This window comes from Leucoraja erinacea, chromosome 3, assembly GCF_028641065.1.
Source record: "Leucoraja erinacea ecotype New England chromosome 3, Leri_hhj_1, whole genome shotgun sequence".
Lineage (NCBI taxonomy): Eukaryota > Metazoa > Chordata > Chondrichthyes > Rajiformes > Rajidae > Leucoraja > Leucoraja erinaceus.
In genome coordinates, this window is record NC_073379.1 from 88,432,320 (window position 1) to 88,459,030 (window position 26,711).

At 40.9% G+C, this 26,711-nt stretch overlaps 1 protein-coding gene across 1 annotated transcript in view; it reads right to left on the bottom strand.

The window, feature by feature from the left end:
* LOC129694298 (dmX-like protein 1) overlaps positions 1-26,711 on the bottom strand; it is a 216,936-nt gene that overhangs the window by 134,672 nt on the left and 55,553 nt on the right. Inside the window, exons 4-10 of the mRNA XM_055631009.1 lie at positions 25,164-25,239; positions 24,224-24,362; positions 15,929-15,995; positions 9,102-9,277; positions 2,959-3,130; positions 2,630-2,798; positions 1,459-1,671 (exon numbers count right to left, since the gene is read on the bottom strand). Of these exons, the coding sequence (XP_055486984.1) occupies positions 1,459-1,671; positions 2,630-2,798; positions 2,959-3,130; positions 9,102-9,277; positions 15,929-15,995; positions 24,224-24,362; positions 25,164-25,239 (1,012 nt within the window). The remainder of the gene's footprint in view (positions 1-1,458; positions 1,672-2,629; positions 2,799-2,958; positions 3,131-9,101; positions 9,278-15,928; positions 15,996-24,223; positions 24,363-25,163; positions 25,240-26,711) is intronic.

Genomic DNA, 26,711 nt, shown 5'->3' on the forward strand with positions numbered 1-26,711 from the left:
GCCCATGACCAGCATGTGCAATCTAAACAACATAAAAACATTTTCAATATGACAGGATTCTTCTTTCTGTTGAACACATAAACCAGATAATTATTACAGGACAGTCATTCTGTTCATTGAGCCCTTGCTACTTTTGAAAGAGCAATACAGTAAGCACCCTTTCTCAGCTCTTTCCCTGTACCTCTGTCTTTCAATTCATTTATGAAAGCAAGTAACTAAAATTGTATTTTAAGCCCTGAAATTAGAAGAGAGAAAAAGGAAGAGCCAGTGTGACAGGCATTCTTGTTGCTACAATGAGCTTTTCTGATGCAATGCACCACGAAGATAGACTGGATGGATGAAAGTGACAAGCTTGATGGAGAGCATTTACCAAACTCTGCAGATTCAAGCAGCCAATAGTGCTGCTGTCATAGCAAGCTAACATGTATCTCTTCAAAATACTCTCGACAGCACATCTGTCGAGGTTTGTGACAATCCCCGTGGACATGCCAAATTTGCTCAGATACCTACGGAAATGGATAAAACCCTTGCTCAGACTAATGGAATAGAGAAATATCTGGTAGAAAGACATAAGGGGAAGGGGAGTGGCAAGAAATGGAAAATGATACGTAGATCTTGGTGAAGATGGCAAGAGACTGGCGATAGAGACAGTAATCAAGGCTGGAGGTATAGAAGATGAAAAGGTAAAAATACTGAAATCTGATAAGAAATGGTGGGGAGTGAAATGTAGAACAGACAGAGATAATGGGCGGGGAGGTGGGGGGAATGAAAGAACAATAAATGAGGACACAGGGAAGGGTGAGATAAGCAGATGGAGATAAGGGGGAGGAGAAATGAACGGCAGTGGGAGCAGGAAGTGAAAAGAATGGTGCATGACAAGAAAGAGGGGCTGGGATTGGGGTTTAACTCGGGTAGTCAAGGTGGGCTGTGGGAATCAATGGATTTATAGTAGAAGGTCGTCTTGCAAGAATCCCTCCTTTCCTGTTGTTTGCTTCCACTGTTTTAATTCCTCTTCCCATTCCCATACCAACCTGTCTGCCCTTGGCCTCCTCTACTGCCAGAGTGAGGCCACACTCAAATTGGAAGAACTGTACCTCATATTTCACTTGGGTAGCCTACAATCCAATGGCATGAACATTGAATTCTATGATGTCATGTTTTAATTGTAACAGTGGGTTTTCATCATTTTCAACATAATTGTTGAATGAAGTTCTGTAACTGAAGTTGGAGACAAACCTGAGAAATATCACAGACACAAAGCATTTTACATGGAACAGTACAGCACAAGAACAGGCCCGTCAGCCCACAATGTCTGTGCCAAACACGATGGTAAGACCATCTCTTATCTACCTACACACAATCCATAACCCTCCAATGCCAGTATATCCAAAAATCACAGATTATGTAACAGCAGAAAATATGTGTGCACATTTCAATTAGCCAAAGTTAATTTAGTACCTTCATCAGATTGGTTCTCCATCTGTCCAAATTCCTCATTTCCAGACTCTGGAGATGGCTGCTCCAAACTTCTTCGCAACTGCTGCAAAAATACTTCCATTGACAAGGTGAAATGCAGCTCCTTATTATTTAGCCAATGGACTACAAAGGGTCCATTAGTTTCTTCATTTTCACTTAAACTTAATGAAGTGATGGAAGGCAGGAGCGGAATGTCTATTTGAAAGTGAATTTAAAAACCTAAATTAATAAATGATGTTACATTTACATTTTGAACATTATCCACGTTTATTAACATTTCAAATCACACATTTTAGAGAAAAATGGTAACTAGATAACTCTGTGCTGTTGAACAAAATATAACCAATGCTGTTTAGCAAAACAATTGCCAGCAGAGTTGCACGATGATTATGGTTTGGCAACCTCCCAAATCTTTTGTGGTACTTAGCTGCCAGTTCATCTTGAATAGATAGGAGTAATTCTGTTTCCAAATTGTACCAGAAGGTGCAAGGACATATCAAAGTGGCAGGTTTCAAGATGCATTGAAAAGGGGGGAAGATGGGGGGTAGAGAGAGGCAGGGGAAAGAGCTAAACTTTCAAGTAAATAGTCGGGATGTCTAAAGTCAGTCAGGTAGAAGAGTGATTTTTATAGCAGAGGTTGCAGAGTCCAAAGTGTGGATAAGGATTTTGTGCAGCAGCTGAAGAGAGACAGTGGTGCCACTGAACAATATTACAGAAGTCAATACCATAGAAACATAGAAAATAGGTGCAGGAGTAGGCCATTCAGCCCTTCAAGCCACCACTGCCATTCAATACGATCATGGCTGATATCAGTGACCGAGTAGATGTGTGATTGTAATCGGATCTCAGAATTACATAACGTTTGCATATGCCAGGTTCAGCCTCAGACAATAAACAAGATAAGGTTATAGTTGGTAATTACTAATTAGGCTTGTGGGTGGCAACCATAAAAAAGTAGCTTCCATGTGCAGTTAGGCAACATTTATGCTTGTTAATTACTGGATATCGGGCACAAAGTTCAAACAGTTTTAGAGTTCATATAGCTGGCTGGGGTCAATTAGTGTACCAATGTTCATCAATACACATTATGTGCCTTACATACCTAAGAATCTTTGAATAACGTCTTGACATAATGAATATATAACTTCCTTACCTGTTGCTGGATTAATACTGGCTGCTATATGAAAATGACAAAGTGAATTTGCATGTAGGGGCACATTCCTATGGAGTTCATGTGCATCTAGTTGATTTGGTAAATACCCAGTATGTGCAACAAGGCCAGATGACCTCCTCCTGCCTATTCGAAATGGTCCAATATTCAACTATAAAAGAACAATACAATTCAATCCAAGATCCAAAAACTGTTCAACTGTTTTCATTTTCTCAATGCTTAACATTAGGAATAAGCAGGTTATATAAATGTTGTTTTCCTTTCAAATTATCTTGGTCATTATAACATTCCTCAGTTCAATTGCACTGTACCTTTTCCCGACTGGAAATATTCCTTTTGAGGTTGCTGCTTGCAGTAACAGATTCAGACCACTGGGTGTAGCCCTCACCAGAAAGCAAACTATCACTTGGTAGTAATGTCTCTGCCCATAACCGACAAACATTGTCCTTACAGCAGGTCAGCAAGACATGACATGTGGAGCCCCTGCAATGAAAGATACTGTTAAGGTCAAATTCCATTAATGATTGAGGTCAATTTATATCAATCATTTAAAAGGGGGAAATCATACTATAATTGAACATGCTGCATATTACTTGGGATTAGTGGGATTAGTTATATTTTGGATCAATAAATGCAGAAAAACCCGAAGTATTTACCATATACTCTCAACACTCATTCACAAGGCATATACTTAAGTAGTACCTTATTTTGCATTCGCTCATAAAACATTAAAACATAAGTTACATTTTGGTACATGCTATATGAGAAATTCATTGAAATTTGAGTAGGAATAGAGGTAATATTGCATTGAATATACATTTGAAGTATATCAGTGGAAAAATTGCCAGGCTTAGTTGAACAATATCTTGAACAATTGAAAGGAAATGAGGAGGCACTATTGCAATTTTTAAATATTCTCTTGGAATCCAGTTAAAGAGAAATTCTGAGTCTTCATTTAGAAAGGAACATTAAACCAAGGAGAGTTAACATGAAATATTGAGCGAAAATCCTAGCTCTCTAACTTGATTCTATTTTTCTTTTAACTAGGACGGTCAGTGCATTTGAAATTGACCACATGAATTTTAGCAAGACTTTTGACAAAGCCTCACGTGGCCGACCTAAAAAAGCAGATCAAGAGATCAGAGGGCAAATTGGATCCAAAACACAGGGTGATAGTTGAAAACCCTTTTGTGACTGAAATGCTGTTGTCATTGAGGTTTCATAGGGCTCAGTGGTCAGTCACTTTTATATATGTTACATGTGTTTTTAGACTTAAATGTAAGGTCATCATAAATAAGTTGACAGATGATGCAACAATAGTTGACAGTGATGAAGGAAAAAAATATGAATGTCAGGAAAGTGGAAATGGAATATAGTCCAAAGAAGGGAATAGGGTGAGAACAGGTTATTAATGGTCGCCAGGGACTCCATAGGCCAACGGTCTTGTTTCCATGCAGTATTTTTCAAGCAGAGTGCAAGGAAATGAATTTGGCATGACACAACAAGCAAAGGAATAATTAAAAATTGGCCACTGTAAAGGAACAAAAATGCCTTGGCTATATGTCCATAGATCAATAAAGGTAACAGGGAATCAATAAGATCAGTGATGCACAGAATGGAAGAGCAGGGCAGGTATTTTAGAACAGTATACAATACTAGTTAGGCCATGGCCCGATTAATGAGTACATTTCCAGTTATCACGTTGCAGGAAAATGTGATTGCACTAGCGATGGCACAGAGGAGATTTATGAGGATGTAACCAGGGATAAAAAAAAGTTATACCTATGGGGCAAGATTTGATATGCTGGAGATGCTCTCTTCAGAGAGCTTGGTACATAAAATAATTTACCAAGGGAAATAAACAGGAGAATTTTCACTCAGCAGAGATGTCGACAAGAAGGAAATCATAGATTTAAAGTAAACAAGTGCAGACCCGATGGGTCTGTTCCCCGAACGTGCTTCAGACCACGAGTATGAGGAGGGGGGGGGGGCGTGATGCCGAGTGTGCCTGCGGGCCATATTAATGCAACAAGCCAACTACAGAATTAACAATACAATAAACCATCAGTTACACTAGGTAACAAAACGGAACAAATGTAAGACAAAGTATGTAGAGCACCCTTTTATACAGTGCCCTCCATAATGTTTGCGACAAAGACCCATCATTTATTTATTTGCCTCTGTACTCCACAATTTGAGTTTGTAATAGAAAAAAAATCACATGTGGTTAAAATGCACAGACAGATTTTAATAAAGGTCCATTTTTATACATTTTAATTTCACAATGTAGAAATTACAGCAGTGTTTGTAGATAGTCCCCACATTTCAGGGCACCATAATGTTTGGGACACAGCAATCTCATGTGAATGAAAGTAGTCATGTTTAGTATTTTGTTGCATATCCTTTGCATGCAATGACTGCTTGAAGTCTGCGATTTATGGACATCACCAGTTGCTGAGTGTCTTCTCTGGTGATGTCCATGCCAGGCCTGTATGGCAACCATCTTTAGCTTATGTTTTTTGGGGGGCTAGTCCCCTTCAGTTTTCTCTTCAGCATATAAAAGGCATGTTCAATTGAGATCAGGTCAGGTAATTGACTTGGCCACTCAAGAATTTACCATTTTTTTAGCTTTGAAAAACTCATTTGTTGCTTTAGCAGCATGTTTGGTATCATTGTCTTGCTGTAGAATGAACTGCCTGCCAATGAGTTTTGAGACATTTGTTTGAACGAGCAGATAGGATGTGTCTATACACTTCAGAATTCATTATGCTACTACCATCATCAGTTGTATCATCAATGAAGATAAGTGAGCCAGTACCTTCAGCAGCCATACACGCCCAGGCCATAACAACCCCACCACCGTGTTTCACAGATGAGGTGGTATGCTTTGGATCTTTGGCAGTTCCTTCTCCACTCCATACTTTGCTATCACTCTGATATGTTAATCTTCTTCTCATCTGTCCACAAGACTTTTTTTGCAGAACTGTGGTTGCTCTTTTAAGTGCTTCTTGGCAAACCGCAACCTGGCCATCCTATTTTTGCGGCTAACCAGTGGTTTGCATCTTGCAGTGTAGTCTCGGTATTTCTGTTCATGAAGTCTTCTGCGGACAGTGGTCATTGACAAATCCACACCTGCCTCTGAAGAGTGTTTCTGATCTGTCGGACAGATGTTTCGGAATTTTTTGTTATTGTAGAGAGAATTCTTCTGTCATCAGCTGTGGAGGTCTTCCTTGCCTGCCAATCCTTTCTTTTTAATGATTTTCCAAACAGTTGATTTTGGTAATCCTAATGTTTGGCTGATGTATCTAACAGTTTTATTCTTGTTTTTCAGTCTCATAATGGCTTCTTTGACTTTCATTGGCACAAACTTGGTCCTCGTGTTGATAAATAGCAATAAAAGTTTCCAAAGGTGACGAAAAGACTGGAAGAAAGACGGTGTTGAGAGCTCTTATACCTGCATTATGGAGGCAATTAAACATGCCTGAGCAACTCCAAACACCCGTGAAGCCATGTGTCCCAAACATTATGGTGCTCTGAAATGGGGGGGGATTATGTATTAACACAGCTGTAATTTCTACATGGTGAAACCAAAATGTATAATAATTACCTTTAATAAAATCTGACAATGTGCACTTTAACCACATGTGATTTTTTTCTATTAGAAATCTCAAATTGTGGAGTACAGAGGCAAATAAACAAATGATGGGTCTTTGTATCAAACATTATGGAGGGCACTGTGTAAAGTCCATGGTACTTCACTGCTAAGATAGGATTTTGATTCAAGTTCTTGGTGATTGAAGGGTAGAAGCCATTCTTTAACCTGGATGTAATGGTTCTCAGAATCCAGTACTTTTCCCCAATGGTCCCAGTGAGACGAGTCTGTGGCCAGGATGGCACGGTACCTTCTTGATGCAGCACTTTTTGTAGATGCCTTTTATAGTGAGGAGATCAATACCAGTGTTGGACCACTTTCTACAGCCATCTTCAATGTTTTGGTTATTTGAGTTACTGAGCCAGATTGCAATGCAACCTGCAGTGGTCCGATAGAGTATTCGGCAACAATGATTGCATGAACATGGTGGGTCTAGGATAGACCTCAGAGATGTGCATGCTCAGGAACTAGAGGTGCTGACCCCGCCATCGCCAAACCGCTGATGACGACAGGTTCTTGAATCCTTGGCTTTCCCTTCCTGAATTAAGAATCAGTTTCTTGGTTATGCTGACCATGTGAGCAAGATTGTTCTTCTGGCAGCATTCAACGAGATTATTTATCTCCATCGTTATTCGTCAAACTATGGTGGTATCGTCAGCGAACTTACAGATGGCCTTGGAGTTGTGTCTGAGACAGTCATGGATGTACAGAGTGTAGAGCAGTGGAACTCAGCACGCAGCCTGAAGGGGCCCCTGTGCTGATGGTCAGCGAGGAAGAATTATTGTTGCCAATTTGTACTGATTGAGTTCTGCTGATGAGGAAGTCGAGTATCGAATTACATTGGGATAAGCAGAGGAGCTAGTTCCCCGAGTTTGTCAATACAATTCGAGGGTATGTTGATTCAATGCCTGAAAGGGTTATATAGGAAGAAACCTTTGTCACGTTTAAAAAATACTTGTGTACTTGAAAACTGCAATGAAGAGTTACGAACCGTGGAATTAGACCAACTCTTTTGCCACATGTGTCAACATAAAAGGCCAAAATAAGCTCCTTGTAACTTATTATGCAGTATGTTATTAAGAATAACACTTTGAACAGAGGGTAATTTTGCCCATAACAATGTGTGGAAGGAAAACTGGAACCATCTAAAGACGTGCCAAGAAATTGACAAGCTTTACAAAGGTGGAAAATAACAGCAATTGCCATTTTAAGTCACCAATTTATAATATCTTGCTGAATTGATAGACAAAATATCCTCAAAATACCCTGATGAGACAACAAATTTACAAAGGTCTCCAGTCCAGGACCCGACTTAATCTCCGTGCTCGTTCCTGACCTCGGCAATCTGGCTTAGTAACTCAAATAACCAGAACATTGAAGAAGGCTGCAGAAATTTACACATAAAACCAATGCTGGAACTAAATTTGCCATCATGTTGAGAAAAAAAACACCTCTATCTCTATTATACTATAACTCTTCCTTTTGTTCTTAACATTCTAAATGTCTGTGTGAGCCAGGGTTGTGTTGGCTTTAGTTTAATCTCCTTAATTAGTATCTTCTTCCAAACGCTTGGCCACAGCCTTCCCATTTTCACACATGCTATTCACATTTTCTCAGCCGACAGGATACATATCTTCCCGTCGCATTTCAACCTACAGTAAAACCGATTGACGTTAGAACGGAGCACTTTGCGCAGGAGGGAAACTCAAGCGCTCAAAGCACAAAAAAATCAATCCAATCGCAAGTCGGGTCCTCAGGTCGACGCCTGCCCGCTGCCTGGTGGGGAGGCTGCTGCCGTGGGCCGAGCCCGGCGACTGGGCCTGGGCTGGACCAGAGCCTGGAGCTGGAGTGAGGGCCGAGCTCGGGACTTGGGATGGGGTCATGACCAGCGCTGAAATAAAAAGCCACCGGTGGAACCAAGGACGAGCCAAGGTCAGGAACGAGCATGGAGATTAAGTCAGGTCCTGGACTGGAGACCATGAGGCGGTCGAGCCGACGGCTGAAGTCTACAGCCAGGGCTGGGCTGAGTACGAGAACCAGGCCGAGTTCAAGGCCCTGGCGTTGCTCTACAACCTGGGTAGGTGCTGTGGCAGGGAATGGGAGTGGCCCCCCCTCCCTCTCTGCCCCCCCCCCGTCTCTCCTGCCCTCCGTCCCTCTCTACTCCCCTCCCTCCCTCCCTCCCCTCCTCCTACTCCCCCCCTCCCTCTACTCCCCCCCTCCCTCTCTACTCTCCCCCCCCTCTCTCTCTACCCCCCCCCCCCTCTACTACTCCCCCCCCCCCTCTACTCCCCCCCCCATCCCTCTCTACCCCCCCCCCCCCCCCCCCCTCTCTAGGGAGTGGTGAATATTGGGACCTATGGGTGAGTGGTGGAGTATTGCGTTCAGGGACCAGCCGTCCCCTGTGATGCCGCGCGCCCCCCCTCCTTCTCTAACCCCCTCGCTCTCCTTCTCTAGCCGTGCCTGCGCAGTTGGGGGCTGTGCGTGAGTGGATAGGGCGGGGGATGGGGGAAAAGGAGCGAATGAATAATATTAATATCGGGGGGGGGGGGGGGTGTGTGTGTGTCCGCGTGACGCCGCCGCCGCCGCCCCCCCCCCCCCCCCCCCCCAACGGGTCCCACTTGGTCGAGTGAACAATAAAAGCCTGCCAAAATACACCCAACTTGTTCTCTGCTTCTGAACATTCATGATATTTGGGCGAGTACAAGATTACCTAAACTTTCACACATTTGTCACCTGAAAAGGAAAAAAATCAGCATTTGCAGTGATTATCCATTGATTAATTTTTCTAAATATTCAGTTAACCTTGGCAAGTACTTGCTGGTCTTCCGCCAAGAGAATCCTGTCACAGCCCGAGGATGGGCTAAATACACAAAGGAAAAATCAATGTCGTCTTCCTCTTTGTCCATTGGGGTGATTGGTGTCATCACTGCTGACTGCCAGCTGCTGGAATTGTACCACACTTTCACAAGACAATCATCCTGAAGAATGTGGAACAGGAGAAACAAAAACAGTGAGCAATTAATTTTAAATGTTTGTTTTCACCTAGACATGACACAGCACAGAAACAGGCCCAATAGTCCAACTCACCCCTGCCCACCAAGATATCTACACTCATGTTCCTGCATTTGGCCCTAATCCCTCTAGACCTTTTGTATCCATGCATCTGTCCAAATGTAATAAAAAAATTATAACTGTATCCACCATGACAATTTCCTCTGACAGCTTATTCCATGTACTCTCACCCTCTGCATGAAAGTCATCTCTCAGGTCTTTTGTAAATCATCCCTCTTCCATAAATCTGTGCCCCCTAGTTCTCGACGCTGGGAAAAAGACAGACTGGTCGCCTTATCTACAACCCCCCACATGATTTTTTAAAACCTCTATAAGGTCACGCCGCAATCTTCTATGTTCCACAGAAAAGTTGTCTCAGCCTATCCAGCCTCTGCTTAAACTCAAGCTCTCCAGTCCCAGCAACAAACCTGTGAATCTTCTCTGCATCCTTTCCAACCTAATGACATCCTACCAGAACTACACTCTGTAACTGTGGTCTTATCAATGATTTGTACATAACATCCCAACTCTTGTACTCAATGCACTGACCGATGAAAGCAAGCAAGCTAAATGCTTTCTTCACCACCTTGTCTACTACCCATGTTGCCAATATAAAATTGAACATGCATTCAGTCAAATACTGGTATTTCACAGCACCTGAAAAAAAATTCAGATTTAGATCAAAAGTTATAATCATTAAAAAAAAAAGAAAATACACAAACACAAGAGCGGATAGTTATGTTTGATATTCCCCAATACTGGTTCTGTGGTTTATTATTAGGAAGCCCACCCTCCAAATGACAAAATATTTGTGTTTGTTATATCAACTCAAGAGAAAAAAAAATCCAGCCAAACTATCTTTAGTATGAAATGACAGTAGGTACAACATGTGACTTTTATAGAGAAGTTTTAATCCAGAAAATCTGCAATGTGAATTGAACAGAATACAACTGAGCAAAAATAATTACAAAAGTGTAGGAGTAAATTGTAAGGACAATATTAAAGGAAGGAGGCAGAAAAACAACAAGTTATGGGGAGGAAATACAGGTTGCATTTTTGAATAAAGGGTTAAATTTCATTTCTTTCTTTTTGTTTACTTTAACTGATAGGTTTTCTTAACCTTGCAGTTCTTACTCCCACTAGCAAGGAAGTGGTAAAAAAACAAACAAGTTCCCTGCTAGCCTCTCAGTTAATGAGGTAACCAGTTAGAACTGGTTCACCCAAGGCAGCCGACACAGAAATTGTAGAATCTGAAAATGCAAATCCATTGATTCTATCAATATACAGCATGCTGTAGCTACTGATGGCATTGTCCATTAAATGTGGATCTTGAAAAGGCAAGGATAAAATACACAGCTGTACGTTCAAAGAAAGCCCTATGTTTAAAAAAAAAGTTGTGTTTATGTTTGGTTCAATTAATTTGATGGCAATCCCAAAGTAATCTGGCTGCTGGATATGTAGTTTTCTTTACATAGAAGCAAGGAATTGCAGATGCCGGTAAATACACACAGAGAGGTTTTCTTGATTCCTCTTGGAGGGGAAAGTTTCAAATTATTATCCAATGCACAGATTTAATTAAAATCAATATCTGAAAGCTAGATTATAGGAGTCTAAAACCCTTCACCAGGAAAGGTTCAGGAAAGCTTGTTCCCAACAACCATCAAGCTCTTGAACTCCAATCACCAACTAAACTATGAAGTATGAACCTAGGGCTTTGGGCTTTTTGGAACTAATATTGTATTTCAATTTATTTCAGAATATATTTTTCTCATTTCTAGAGATTCGCCAAGATTGACAGTTTTTATTTCTCTTCCCTATTTTCCTCCACCAATTGCTATCGAACTGAGTGGTGTTTTCCAGGACAAAAGTTTTAATTCAGGCTAGTTTATTTTTGTCAGGCAAAAGTACACTGAAAATATTTTTTGTTACTATCCAGTCAAAGATTATACATGATTACATGACATAAGAGTACAGAATCTTTATGTTCCTGTTCGGTTGAAAGGAAACAGTAAAAATTGGAAAGAGCCCTGGTTTTCAAGGGAAATTGGACATCTTGTTCGGAAAAAGAGGGAGATCTACAATAATTATAGGCAGCATGAAGTAAATGAGGTGCTTGTGGAGTATAAGGAATGTAAAAAGAATCTTAAGAAAGAAATTAGAAAAGCTAAAAGAAGATATGAGGTTGCTTTGGCGAGTAAGGTGAAAGGTCCAAAGGGTTTCTACAGCTATATTAATAGCAAAAGGATAACGAGGGACTAAATTGGTCCATTGGAGAGACAGAGTGGACAGCTATCTGCAGAGCCAAAAGAGATGGGGGAGATATTGAACAATTTCTTTTCTTCGGTATCCACCAAGGAGAAGGATATTGAATTATGTGAGTTAAGGGAAACGAGTAGAGTAGCTATGGATACTATGAGTTTCAAAGTAAAAGAAGTACTGACACTTTTGAAAAATATAAACTTGGATAAGTCTCCAGGTCCTGACAGGATATTCCCTAGGACATTGAGGGAAGTTAGTGTAGAAATAGCCAGAGCTATGACAGAAATATTTCAAATGTCATTAGAAACGGGAATAGTCCCCGAGGATTGGCGTACTGCGCATGTTGTTCCATTGTTTAAAAAGGGTTCTAAGAGTAAACCTAGCAATTATAGACCTGTTAGTTTGACTTCAGTGGTGGGAAAATTAATGGAAAAGATACTTAGAGATAATATATATAAGCATCTGGATAAACAGGGTCTAATTAGGAACAGTCAACATGGATTTGTGCCTGGAAGGTCATGTTTGACTAATCTTCTTGAATTTTTTGAAGAGGTTACTAGGGAAATTGACGAGGGTAAAGCAGTGGATGTTGTCTATATGGACTTTAGTAAGGCCTTTGACAAGGTTCCTCATGGAAGGTTGGTTAAGAAGGTTAAACTGTTGGGTATAAATGCAGGAATAGCAGGATGGATTCAACAGTGGCTGAATGGGAGAAGCCAGAGGGTAATGGTGGATGGCTGTTTGTCGGGTTGGAGGCAGGTGACTAGTGGGGTGCTTCAAGGATCTGTGTTGGGTCCTTTGTTGTTTGTCATGTACATCAATGATCTGGATGAAGGTGTGGTAAATTGGATTAGTAAGTATGCAGATGATACCAAGATAGGGGGTGTTGTGGATAATGAAGAGGATTTCCAAAGTCTACAGAGTGATTTAGGCCATTTGGAAAAATGGGCTGAAAGATGGCAGATGGAGTTTAATGCTGATAAATGTGAGGTGCTACACCTTGGCAGGACAAATCAAAATAGGACGTACATGGTAAATGGTAGGGAATTGAAGAATACAGTTGAACAGAGGGATCTGGGAATAACCGTGCATAGTTCCTTGAAGGTGGAATCTCATATAGATAGGGTGGTAAAGAAAGCTTTTGGTATGCTAGCCTCTATAAATCAGAGCATTGAGTATAGAAGCTGGGATGTACTGTTAAAATTGTAAAAGGCATTTGTGAGACCAAATCGGGAGTATGGTGTACAATTTTGGTTGCCCAATTATAGGAAGGATGTCAACAAAATAGAGAGAGTACAGAGGAGATTTACTAGAATGTTGCCTGGGTTTCAACAACTACAATACAACAATACAACAATACAAACAATACAAATTTATTATCATTTGAGCCCCAGTGAGACTCAAACGAAATGTTGTTTCCACAGCCATACAAACAAAGACACTGTCTTACAGACATACACATAATTAAATTCACACAAACATCCATCACAGTGAAGCCACTGTGATGGAAGGCAAGTCTTTTCTCTCCCCTGTTCTCCGTGTCTCTCCCGATGTCCAAGCCCCAGGCGGGCGATGATGAGTCCCACGGCCATTTTAGGCCGCGCGGGGCGATTTACGGCCCCGCTCCCGGTCTGAAAGTCCAAGGTTGGAACCCCGACGGGCGATGGTGAGTCCCACGGCCATGAAGCCTCGCCAGGTGATGTACTGTCCCGGTCCGGGTTGTTCCAACCCCGTGACACCGGCTGGAGAAGTCGCGTTGCGGGAGCTCCGGGAAGCGGTCTCTCTCTCTCCTCCCAGACCCGCGAGCTCCCGATGTCACAGTCCACCGGACCTGCGGCTGCGTTGCTGGAGCCTCCGAGCCCCAGGAGTCGAGTCGCAGCAGCGAGTCACCACCGCTCCCCACGCTCCGAGGCCGGCCAGCCCCACGATGGTGAGTCCGCAGATCCGCAGCTCCGCAGTCTCCCGAGCCCCCGGGTCGTTCAGGCTGGAGGCCGCTCCACGGTGCTAGGCCCCAACGACAGCCGAGACCCGACAGGGAAAAAGTCGGGTCTCCCGGACAGGGAAGAGATTTAAACAGTTTCCCCCTCCCCCCCCCGCCCCCCACATTTACACATTTAAAAATACTATTAAAAAACACCAAACACTACATTTAACTAGACAAAAAATAAAAAAAAGACAGACAGGCTGTAGGGGCCGCTGCAACGGGTGAGTCGCGCCGCCAACCAAAGTTACAGAGATAGGTTGAATAAGTTAGGTCTTTATTCTCTGGAGCGCAGAAGGTTAAGGGGGACTTGATAGGTCTTTAAAATGATGAGAGGGATAGACAGAGTTGATGTGGACAAGCTTTTCCCTTTGAGAATAGGGAAGATTCAAACAAGAGGACATGACTTCAGAATTAAGGGACAGAAGTTTAGGGGTAACATGAGGGGGAATTTCTTTACTCAGAGAGTGGTGGCGGTGTGGAATGAGCTTCCAGTGGAAGTGGTGGAGGCAGGTTCATTGGTATCATTTAAAAATAAATTGGATAGGCATATGGATGAGAAGGGAATGGAGGGTTATGTATGGTATGAGTGCAGGTAGGTGGGACTAAGGGAAAACAGTTGTTCGGCACGGACTTGTAGGGCCGAGATGGCCTGTTTCCGTGCTGTAATTGTTATATGGTTATATGGTTATTACAATCGTCATGCACAATGTGCAGATAAAGGGTACAAAAAATTGTGTAAGATAAAGTTTGAATAAAGTTTGGGACGACAGATGGCGCAATGGGCTAAATGTTCGGCTGGCGACTGGAAGGTAGCCGGTTCGAATCCCGCTTGGAGTGCATACTGTCGTTGTGTCCTTGGGGCAATACACTTCACCCACCTTTGCCTGTGTGTAAATGTAACATAGAAACATAGAAACATAGAAATTAGGTGCAGGAGTAGGCCATTCGGCCCTTCGAGCCTGCACCGCCATTCAATATGATCATGGCTGATCATCCAACTCAGTATCCCGTACCTGCCTTCTCTCCATACCCCCTGATCCCCTTAGCCACAAGGGCCACATCTAACTCCCTCTTAAATATAGCCAATGAACTGGCTTCAACTACCCTCTGTGGCAGAGAGTTCCAGAGATTCACCACTCTCTGCGTGAAAAAAGTTCTTCTCATCTCGGTTTTAAAGGATTTCCCCTTTATCCTTAAGCTGTGACCCCTTGTCCTGGACTTCCCTAACATCGGGAACAATCTTCCTGCATCTAGCCTGTCCAACCCCTTAAGAATTTTGTAAGTTTCTATAAGATCCCCTCTCAATCTTCTAAATTCTAGAGAGTATAAACCAAGTCTATCCAGTCTTTCTTCATAAGACAGTCCTGACATCCCAGGAATCAGTCTGGTGAACCGTCTCTGCACTCCCTCTATGGCAATAATGTCCTTCCTCAGATTTGGAGACCAAAACTGTACGCAATACTCCAGGTGTGGTCTCACCAAGACCCTGTACAATGTAATGTAATTATGTGTAGCACTTTGGGGTCAATGCAAGTTGACTAAAAATGTGCTATATAAATAAGATTATTATAAAGATAGTTCAAAGGTCTCCAATGAAGTAAATGGAAGGTCAGTACCAGACTCGAGCTGGTGAGAGGATGGTTCAGCTGCCTGATAACAGCTGGGAAGATACTGTACTTGAATCTGGAGAAGTTTCCAAACTTCTGTACCTCTTGCCCGATTGTGTGGAGGGCGCGGGAGAAGATGAAGTGGCTGGCGTGAGAGCAATCCCTGATTATGCTGGTGGCCTTGCCGGGGCAGCATGAAGTGTAGATGGAAAAACATTGATCACCAAATTCACAGAAAAAGTGAACAATTCCACAACATGTACAGAAATAAATAACTGGTGTTGCGAATGTGGTTTTTAAAATAAGAGCTATTACATTTCCCTTGTATCCAGTAATGACATGTAATAACACCAACAAATCTGGTGCAAAATGTCACTGTTCTTAGGAGTCTTTTCTTCTTGACTTTTCCTAGAATAACACATTTTCAGTTATTTAAAATTACCAGTCATGTAGTGATTTGGTTTAATGCTCTTGCATTCCGGAATCTATGATTAATAATTAAAAGAAAGAGGGATCAAAATCCACAACTGGGTTGAAATCAGAACCTGAAAAAAAGCTTAAGAGTTAGAATTAATGTCATAATAAAGCAAGATTTTTTAGCTCTGAATTACTTCACCTTGATGAGCATTTTAGATGAAACTTGATTAACTTGAACCATAATCAAATAAACCTCAAAGAACCTCATAATTAGAATACTGTTCAAAACTAATTAAACACAAATAACGTACCTTTCCTGCAGTGGCAAAAAATTCACCATCTGGAGACACCTTTAATAGATGGATGGGTGTTGCAGTTCTGTGAACGCAAATCAACATTCTTAGTTTTAATCACACTAATACCACAAGTTATAACAAGATCAGTAAAGTTATTCAGCCTGAATTTTCAGAGGTTTTGCCAATGTTCAGACTATGTAATGCTGGAGAAAAATGAAAGAAACCAACTGAGCGCTATTTTTTTCTGGAAAATGCTTAGCGTATCAGGGAGCATGCATGGAAAGAGAAAGAATTAACATTTCAGGCCAGAACTCTTTGTCTAGATTTCTCAATTTTTGTTCAGCATTCTTTTCTTTTTGTGCTATCTTGCACAAGTTGTTAAAATTTGAGCCTGTAGAGTGGTCAGAAACCAATGTTCCACCGTGAGGCATGATATTGAAGTTTAATATTGTTCTTGCCACTATTTGCACAGACCATTTTTCAGCAAGCTAAATTTCAAGATCTGTACAGTTACAGGTTGATCAATTGGTGTTTCACCATATAACTGTCAGACAGCTCAGGACTAGAGTATATGAAAGTCACAAATGATCAATATTGTCCCCTCCGATGTCATTTTAAATGTGCTCCAACAAATATCTGGCATTGAAATCTACCCGATTAGCTTCCAGTAATTCAAATATCTTCAAACGGCAAGATCGACAAGTTGTAGATGGCTTACATAGAAACATAGAAAATAGGTGCAGGAGTAGGCCATTCGGCCCTTTGAGCCTGCACCGCCATTCAATATGATCATGGCTGATCATCCAACTCAGTATCCTGTACCTGCCTTCTCTCCATACCCCCTGATCCCTTTAGCCACAAGGGCCACATCTAACTCCCTCTTAAATATAGCCAATGAACTGGCCTCACTACCTTCTGTGGCAGAGAATTCCAGAGATTCACCATTCTCTGTGTGAAAAATGTTTTCCTCATCTTGGTCTTAAAAGATTTCCCCCTTATCCTTAAACTGCGACCCCTTCTTCTGGACTTCCCCAACATCTGGAACAATCTTCCTGCATCGAGCCTGTCCAACCCCTTAAGAATTTTGTAAGTTTCTATAAGATCCCCACCTCAATCTTCTAAATTCTAGCGAGTACAAGCCGAGTCTATCCAGTCTTTCTTCATAAGAAAGTCCTGACATCCCAGGAATCAGTCTGGTGAACCTTCTCTGTACTCCCTCTTTGGCAAGAATGTCTTTCCTCAGATTAGGAGATCAAAACTGTACGCAATACTCCAGGTGTGGTCTCACCAAGACCCTGTAGTGGGGTACCGCAAGGCTCAGTGCTGGGATCCCAGCTATTTACAATATATATTAATGCTTTGGACGAGGGAATTGAATGCAACATCTCCAAGTTTGTGAATGACATGAAGCTGGGGGGCAGTGTTAGCTGTGAGGAGGATGCTAGGCGACTTGGATAGGTTGGGTGAGTAGGCAAATGCATGGCAGATGCAGTATAATGTGGATAAATGTGAGGTTATCCACTTTGGTGGCAAGAACAGGAAAGTAGACTATTATCTGAATGGTGGCCGATTAGGAAAAGGGGAGATGCAACGAGACCTGTGTGTCATGGTACACCAGTCATTGAAAGTAGGCATGCAGGTGCAGCAGGCAGTGAAGAAGCGAATGGTATGTTAGCATTCATAGCAAAAGGATTTGAGTATAGGAGCAGGGAGGTTCTACTGCAGTTGTACAGGGCCTTGGTGAGACCACACCTGGAGTATTGTGTACAGTTTTGGTCTCCTAATCTGAGGAAAGACATCCTTGCCATAGAGGGAGTACAGAGAAGGTTCACCAGACTCTTTCCTGGGATGGCAGGACTTTCATATGAAGGAAGACTGGATAGACCCGGCTTGTACTCGCTAGAATTTAGAAGATTGAGGGGGGATCTTAAAGAAACTTACAAAATTCTTAAGGGGTTGGACAGGCTAGATGCAGGAAGATTGTTCCCGATGTTGGGGAAGTTTAGAACAAGGGGTCACAGTTTAAGGATAAGGGGGAAGTCTTTTAGGACCAAGATGAGAAAAACATTTTTCACACAGAGAGTGGTGAATTTGTGGAATTCTCTGCCACAGAAGGTAGTTGAGGCCAGTTAATTGGCTATATTTAAGAGGGATTTAGATGTGGCCCTTGTGGCTAAAGGGATCAGGGGGTATGGAGAGAAGGCAGGTACAGGATACTGAGTTGGATGATCAGCCATGATCATATTGAATAGCGTTGCAGGCTCGAAGGGCCTACTCCTGCACCTATTTTCTATGTTTCTATGTGTCATCTGCAAATTTGCCAATGTTAAAGAAAGGGTAAATAAAAAGGAAAAGCTTCTTATGAAAAAAACTAAAGTAACGTAAACATGTCTAAAGCTTAAGAATGCATGCTGGCAGGTTGGTGCAGACAGATTATAAATATATAAATCATGGTAGAAGAAAATTTGAGTGGGGGGTGGAGTAACAAACTAAGGAATGAAGCTAGCTTAAAGAAACAAAAAGTTTTTTCTTCTCTGTTGATTAGTGCCAGATGAAAACCAAAAAAGTGAGCCTCATGGGCCTGTCCTACTTAGGTGACTTTTTAGGCGACTACAGGAGACTATGCAGTCACCACATGGTCGCCACGTGTTCGCGGGTGGTTTCCGGGGAGTCGCCTTCTTGGTCGTGAGGAGTTCCCGCATTCTGAGAACTAGTCGCGGCCTCATTATGTTCGCCGTGAATTTTTCAACATGTTGAAAAATTAGCGGCGACTAGAATGAAGCCGCCATCTCGAGCCGTGGGTGGGTCGCCAGAAGGTCCTAATGGGTTGCCAGGAGGTCGAAGGTTCTCAGAGGTTCTCATAGGTTGTAGCCGGTGCTGACCGGTGAATTTCATTGGCTCATTGGGAAAAGAAAAGGTAAGCAGTAGTTTTCAGAACCAAGGATAACTGACAGGCAATGTTAAATGTCCGCCGAACTTCACAGCCATGTATTTCTGCCTTCTTAAAAGTTGTCTCTATTCCTTCTCCCTCCTTTCCCCCCCCCCCCCCCCCACTGTGCTTTAGTCGTCTTTTGACAGCGCCAACCTTCCTGTTCATCGCGGTGTGTGTCTGTTTCACTTTGGCTTTGCACCGTGTGAATGTTTTAGACTGCACCTCCCCCCCCACCCCGCTTGCCCTTTCCCCCGCCTGCATAACGGGCCGGTGAAGGAAGCGATGTGTTTGTGTGTGTGTTCCACTCTGACAGTCACCGTTCCAATTGCCAGTTTTTCAGGCGACTGCCGGCAACTTAACAGTCGCCGGCAGTCCGCTGAAAAATTGCCTTAGTGGGACAGGCCCATCACTCTTAGCATTTCTCCCCAACATCTCTGCAATTTTTCTTCACGAAGAATATATATATTTCCCTTTGTGTCTGCCTCCATCACACTATCGGCAGTACATTTTGAATCCTAACTTACTCGCATTAAAACATCTTCTCACATTGCTTTGGTTGCTTCAGCTAGATATCTGTTGATCAGCCATTCACTAAAAGAAACTGCTCTTTTTTATTCACTTTAATATAAAACAGCTTTAATGATAGCAATCAGTTTTCAAGAAATAACTGGCTTCAAATTAACAATAAGCGAGTTCTGTTTACTGACTGCTTCCAACTGCACAAGCCCAGGTCAAAGGTCACTATGAATAAACAGCCCTAGAAAGCAGTGGACTTTCATTTCTTCTGTTTTTTCCAGCTTTGATTCTTCTATGTAAGAAAATACCGCTTTAAAAGTATTTAAACCCTAGGGTTGAGATTTTTGATTGGTGAAAGGCTAACTTTGAGGAGATGCGAAAGGATTTAAAAGGAGTGAATTGGGTCATTTTGTTTTATGGGAAGGATGTGGAGGAGAAATGGAGGACATTTAAAGATTAAATTTTAAGAGTACAGAATCATTAGGTCCCTGTTCGGTTGAAAGGAAATAGTAAAAATTGGAAAGAGCCATGGTTTTCAAGGGAAATTGGACACTTTGTTCGGAAAAAGAGAGATCTACAATAATTATAGGCAGCATGGAATAAATGAGGTGCTTGAGGAGTATAAAGAATGTAAAAAGAATCTTAAGAAATAAATTAGAAAAGCTAAAAGAGGATATGAGGTTGCTTTGGCAAATAAGGTGAAAGTAAATCCAAAGGGTTTCTACAGCTATATTAATAGCAAAAGGATAACGAGGGATAAAATTGGTCCATTAGAGAGTCAAAGTGGACAGCTATCTGTAGAGCCAAAAGAGATGGGGGAGATACAGAACAATTTATTTTCTTCAGTATTCACCAAGGAGAAGGATATTGAATTATGTGAGGTAAGGGAAACAAGTAGAGTAGCTATGGAAACTATGAGATTCAAAGAAGAGGAAGTACTGACACTTTTGAAAAATATAAAAGTGGATAAGTCTCCAGGTCCTGACAGGATATTCCCTAGGACATTGAGGGAAGTTAGTGTAGAAATAGCAGGGACTATGACAGAAATATTTCAATTGTCATTAGAAATGGGAATAGTGCCGGAGGATTGGCGTACTGCGCATGTTGTTCCATTGTTTAAAAAGGGTTCTAAGAGTAAACCTAGCAATTATAGACCTGTAAGTTTGACGTCAGTGGTGGGCAAATTAATGGAAAGGATACTTAGAGATAATATATATAAGCATCTGGATAAACAGGGTCTGATTAGGAACAGTCAACATGGATTTGTGCCTGGAAGGTCATGTTTGACTAATCTTCTTGAATTTTTTGAAGAGGTTACTTGGGAAATTGATGAGGGTAAAGCAGTGGATGTTGTCCATATGGACTTCAGTAAGGCCTTTGACAAGGTTCCTCATGGAAGGTTGGTTAAGAAGGTTCAATTGTTGGATATTAATGGTGGAGTAGCAAGATGGATTCAACAGTGGCTGAATGGGAGATGCCAGAGTAAGGGTGGATGGCGGTTTGTCAGGTTGGAGGCTGGTGACTAGTGGGGTGCCACAGGGATCTGTGTTGGGTTCATTGTTATTTGTCATGTACATCAATGATCTGGATGATGGTGTGGTAAATTGGATTAGTAAGTATGCAGATGATACTAAGATAGGTGGGGTTGTGGATAATGAAGTAGATTTTCAAAGTCCACAGAGAGATTTAGGCCATTTGGAAGCATGGGCTGAAAAATGGTAGATAGAGTTTAATGTTGATAAGTTTGAGGTGCTACATCTTGGCAGGACAAATCAAAATAGGACGTATTTGGTAAATGATAGTGAGTTAAGGAATGCAGTTGAACAGAGGGATCTAGGAATAACTGTGCACAGTTCCCTGAAGGTGGAATCTCATGTAGATAGGGTGGTAAAGAAAGCTTTTGGTGTGCTGGTCTTTATAAATCAGAGCATTAAGTATAGAAGGTCTGAAGAAGGGTTTCGGCCCGAAACGTCGCCTATTTGCTTCGCTCCATAGATGCTGCTGCACCCGCTGAGTTTCTCCAGCAATTTTGTGTACCATTGAGTATAGAAGTTGGGATGTAATGTTAAAATTGTACAAGGCATTGGTGAGGCCAATTCTGGAGTATGGTGAACAATTTTGGTCGCCTAATTATAGGAAGGATGTCAGCAAAATAGAGAGAGTACAGGAGATTTACTAGAATGTTGCCTGGGTTTCAGCAACTAAGTTACAGAGAAAGGTTGAACAAGTTAGGGCTTTATTCTTTGGAGCGCAGAAGGTGAAGGAGAGACTTAATAGAGGTCTTTAAAATGATGAGAGGGATAGACAGAGTTGACGTGGATAAGCTTTTCCCATTGAGAGTAGGGAAGATTCAAACAAGAAGACATGACTTGAGAATTAAGGGACAGAAGTTTAGGGGTAACATGAGGGGGAACTTCTTTACTCAGAGAGTGGTAGCTGTGTGGAATAAGCTTCCAGTGGAAGTGGTGGAGACAGGTTCAATTTAAAAAAATATATATTTAAAAAAATATTTTTATTAGAAGTAGACATATTATAAAGTATAGTTACATATTATAGTAAAAAGACTTTTCATATACATCAGTCATGCATTATTAAAATTTTCAATTATCAATTACTTCTGCTTCTAGTGTTTTTATTTTTTTTATTGAAAAAGAGAGAAAGAGAGGGTAGAAAGTTACAAATTAAAAAAAACTAAAAAAAACACAGAAAAACAAAGGAGGTGGAATGGATTACCTGTAATACGTCAATGGAGATAGGTTCGTAGATTATAAAGTATAGCTTTTCATCTGATCCTGAGTTAAAGTTTCAGTTGGGTCCTCGTGCTGTGCCAATCTATCCCTTCAGATAGTTAATGAATGGAGCCCAGATTTTATCGAAAATATATTTTTTGTCCATTAAGACGTCTAATTCTTTCTAAGTATAGGGTCTCCGACATTTCCGTAATCCACATCTTAATTGTGGGGGTTGTAGGCCCTTTCCAAAATTGTAATATTAATTTTTTCCCGATTATTATACTTTAGTCGAGGAAATTTCTTTGGTTTGTTGTGAGTGCTAAACTTTGTTCTGATATTCCAAGTATTATTAATTTTGTGTCTGGGTCCAGTTTTATATTAATAACTTCTGAAGTTATTTCAAAAATATCAGTTTTATACAGTTTGGAAATGTGTGTGTTAAATTAGCCTCTAGATGTAGACATTTATCACAAATAGGAGAGATTTGTGGGAAGATTCTATTTAGTTTTATTTTAGAGTAGTGTAGTCTATGTAAGACCTTGAATTGTATTAAAGTATGTCTGGCATTTAATGAACATTGATGTATTTGTTGTAAACTTTCGTCCCACATATCTTTCGTTATTGGGTGACCTATTTCATTTTCCCATTTGTATCTATATGGTTCGGTCGGTGGTACCTCGTTGTTTAGTTGGGTGTTATAAATATAAGCTATTAGGTTTTCAGTATTAGGAAGCTTGTTCAAACATTCATCAAGAATTTCTGATTCCCTACTCCTGTAGACTTGTGTATTGGATTTAACATAATCTCTAATTTGTAGATATCTGAAGAAATTATTTGAGTGCAGTCCATAATTCTGTTGTAACTCTTGAAATGAAAGAAAAGTGCCTTTCCCATAAAGATGTCCTATATTTTTGATTCCATAATTTTTCCATTGTGTGAAACCTTTGTCCATAAAGGATGATTTGAATAAAGGATTATTTACAATGGGAAGGCATAGTGGTATATTATTCAATTTTAAATCTTTTTTTATTTGTTTCCAAATTCGTATTCCACTATGTATTATGGGGTTTTCTTTATAGTTTTTTTTGTGCAGTTTTGTGGGGGCAAATATGATCAGTCCAATTTCAAAAGGTAGACAGTCTTCCTTTTCCATCATTAACCAATCTGGTTGTTGATCCATTTCTTCCAGCCAGAAATTCATGTTTTTAATATGGACTGCCCAAAAATAAAATAAGAAATTTGGCAAAGCCAAACCTCCATTTATCTTTGACTTACATAAATGTTTTTTACTTATTCTATGATTCTTATAATCCCAGACAAAACTTGTAACAATCGAGTCGACTTTTTTGAAAAAAGTTTTTGGCAGGTTCGATTTTATCATTTAAAAATAAATTGGATAGGTATATGGACGGGAATGGAATGGAGGGTTATGGTCTGAGTGCAGGTAGATGGGACTAGGGGAGAATAAGTGTTCGGCATGGACTAGAAGGGCCGAGATGGCCTGTTTCCGTGCTGTAATTGTTATATGGTTATATGGTTATATGGAAATAGTTGTATTTAGTGTTAAATTTGTTAAAAGCTAAGATTATTTTGTCATTTTTATTGCTTTATTATGCTTTGGTAAGTGAGCGAGATCGTGCTCGTCCGTGGTCCGTGTCTGGCCAGTTGCTGCTCCTTCACGCGCCGGCTGCAAGCCCGGCCCAACACCTCCAGCCGACCCCGGACAGGGACGAGATACCCAGGAGGGGACGGGGACGACCCAGCAACAACTGGCCGACACCGACCATGGACGAGCACGATCTCGCTCACTCATCAAAGCATAACAAAGCAATAAAGACGACAAAATGATCTTAGCTTTTAACAAAGGAACAATAAATACAACCATTTCATAGTTTGAAAGCAGTATTTTCTTACCTAGAAGAATCGAAGCTGGAAAAAACGGAAGGTCCACTGTTTCACTACTTTCCAGGGTGGTTTCTGCATAGTGACCTTTGACCTGGGCATGCGCAGTCGGAATACCGAACTCGCTTATTAGTATTTCCTATCAGTTTAATACTGTTAAAAATAAAAAAAAATAAAAAATAAAACTAGCACCTCATCAATAAATAATATACTTTAATACTCCCTTACTCAGATTCCCAGATGCATTGCCAATTGTTAACTTCATTTGGATCTGTCCCATCTGTAGCTTCCTCTTCATTTATATCCATCTCTTGATTTTCGTTGGCCCAGAGCTGTAAAGAATTGGAGCCCGTCAAAAGACGGATTCCTTGAATAAAGAATGTCTATTACTATGCAAGTTATTAATGAAAAACATTGCTCTATAAGTATTTTACTACTCATTTCTCAAACATGCCATTCAATAAGACAGCTGAAGAGTTGAGGAAAGAGGGGTGTACACAGAAGTAGCAGAGGTGGAGTTAGTCCTGGCTGACCTTTCAATATTTCAGCTGACGTACGCAATTTGATTTGATTATCTGCATTTCACCTGTTCTAATCACGCCACTATATGCATTTATGCCTTCAACAGCCTGCAACCCAATTCCCTGTCTCAACATCTCTGCCTCTCACTCTTTTACCTCCCAATTATTTTAGATGCCCGTTGGAAACTAATGCTCGCATCCTTTTGTCTTTTCATCTCTGGCTTTTGTTCACTCATCGAACCCTCCCCACCTATCTATCACTTCTTTGGATTTGTCCAGCTCCCATCTCACCCCCTTACCACAATCAATCTGAAGGAAGATTAGCCAAAAATCTACTTGATAAAGGAATTAAAATAACATGCCCAAAGTCAGTAATGACTATCCCAAGATTCCAGCTTAATTACGAATAAGCATTTCAATTCAAGTATCCACAGCCAAATTTAGGAAGGACCGACATAATAAACGATCACAGATCCAAGACAAAGTCAGAACAGATGAATCTCGAGCTATAACCAGGGGAAAGTAAACTTACAAATCAGCTGGTTCATATTGACTGTAAACAATTCAATTGGGTGATGACTCTCTAACATTCCAGTCATCAGGAAAACAGGTTTCTAATTGAAAGCAAGCATTGTCATTTCTCTTACCTTGAGGATCCCATGCTAAATTATGCGCCTTTGACTCCAATACAAACTGTCCACTTTTTTGCCATTGATAATTCAGCTGTAATGAACAAATAAAATTTGTAATGATAAACTAGTTAAAGACATTCATGTGCAAGTAAATAATTTGAAAAATAAAGACAAATTGTAATTGTTGAAAAAACAAAAAAACATCGTACATGTATTTGGCCAGAATTATCTTTAATACATGTCTTTAATTGATTCTTTCATTGATTAAATCTTAGCAATACTTTCCAATGTTGTATTTATGGTTAATGTCCACATAACCAATAGAATTAATTAAGTCCGAACCCCGCAGAAATAAAGCAATAATGAAAATCAATCCACAATATGCGAGAATCCAAAGTAATATGATGATGAAAAAGCAATTGTAAAGAAAGACTCGGTTAACTATTTTATTCTATCACATAATAAAAACTTTATAGACCTTTAGTTTGCCAACGTTAAGATGAAGGCCCATTATCTCTTATGCTTCTGTGAGTAAGATATGACAGCTTGGTGTTCAGCCACTGAATGCGTGCCCTCCATAATGTTTGGGACAAAGACCCATCACTTATTTATTTGCCACTGAGTTGGATGATCAGCCATGATCATATTGAATGGCGGTGCAGGTTTAAAGGGCCGAATGGCCTACTCCTGCACCTATTTTCTATGTTTCTATGTTTCTGTACTCCACAATTTGAGATTTGTAATAGAAAAGATCAAATGCAGTTAAAGTGCACATTGTCAGATTTTAATAAAGGCCATTTTTATACATTTTGGTTTCAACATGTAGAATTTACAGCAATGTTTAAAAAAAATGCTTAAATAAATAGTCTGTATGTTGCAGCTGGATGATTGAAGTTGTGATGATTTTGGTTTGAGTCAAACAGCTCTGTCCTCTAGATCTGTTCCACACCAACAGAAAGCTTGTTGGAAGGTGGAATACTGTGGCAAGAAAAATTCATCCCTTCCAGAATGGCAGGCAGTGACTAGTGGGGTACCGCAAGTGTCGGTGCTGGGACCGCAGCTATTTACAATATACATCAATGATTTAGATGAAGGGATTCAAAATAACATTAGCAAATTTGCAGATGACACAAAGCTGGGTGGCTGTGGGAACTGTGAGGAGGATGCCAGGAGAATGCAGGGTGACTTGGACAGGTTGGGTGAGTGGGCAGATGCAAGGCAGATGCAGTTTAACGTGGATAAATGTGAGGTTATCCACTTTGGCAGCAAAAACAGGATGGCAATTATCTAAATGGTGTCAAGTGGGAAAAGGGGAAGTACTACGGGATCTGGGGGTCCTTGTTCATCAGTCAATGAAAGTAAACATGCAGGTACAGCAGACAGTGAAGGAAGCAAATAGCATGTTGACCTTAATAACAAGAGGAGTTGAGTATAGGAGCAAAGAGGTCCTTCTGCAGTTGTATAGTGAGACCACACCTGGAGTATTGTGTGCAGTTTTGGTCCCCTAATTTGAGGAAGGACATTCTTGCTATTGAGGGAGTGCAGTGTAGGTTTACAAGGTTA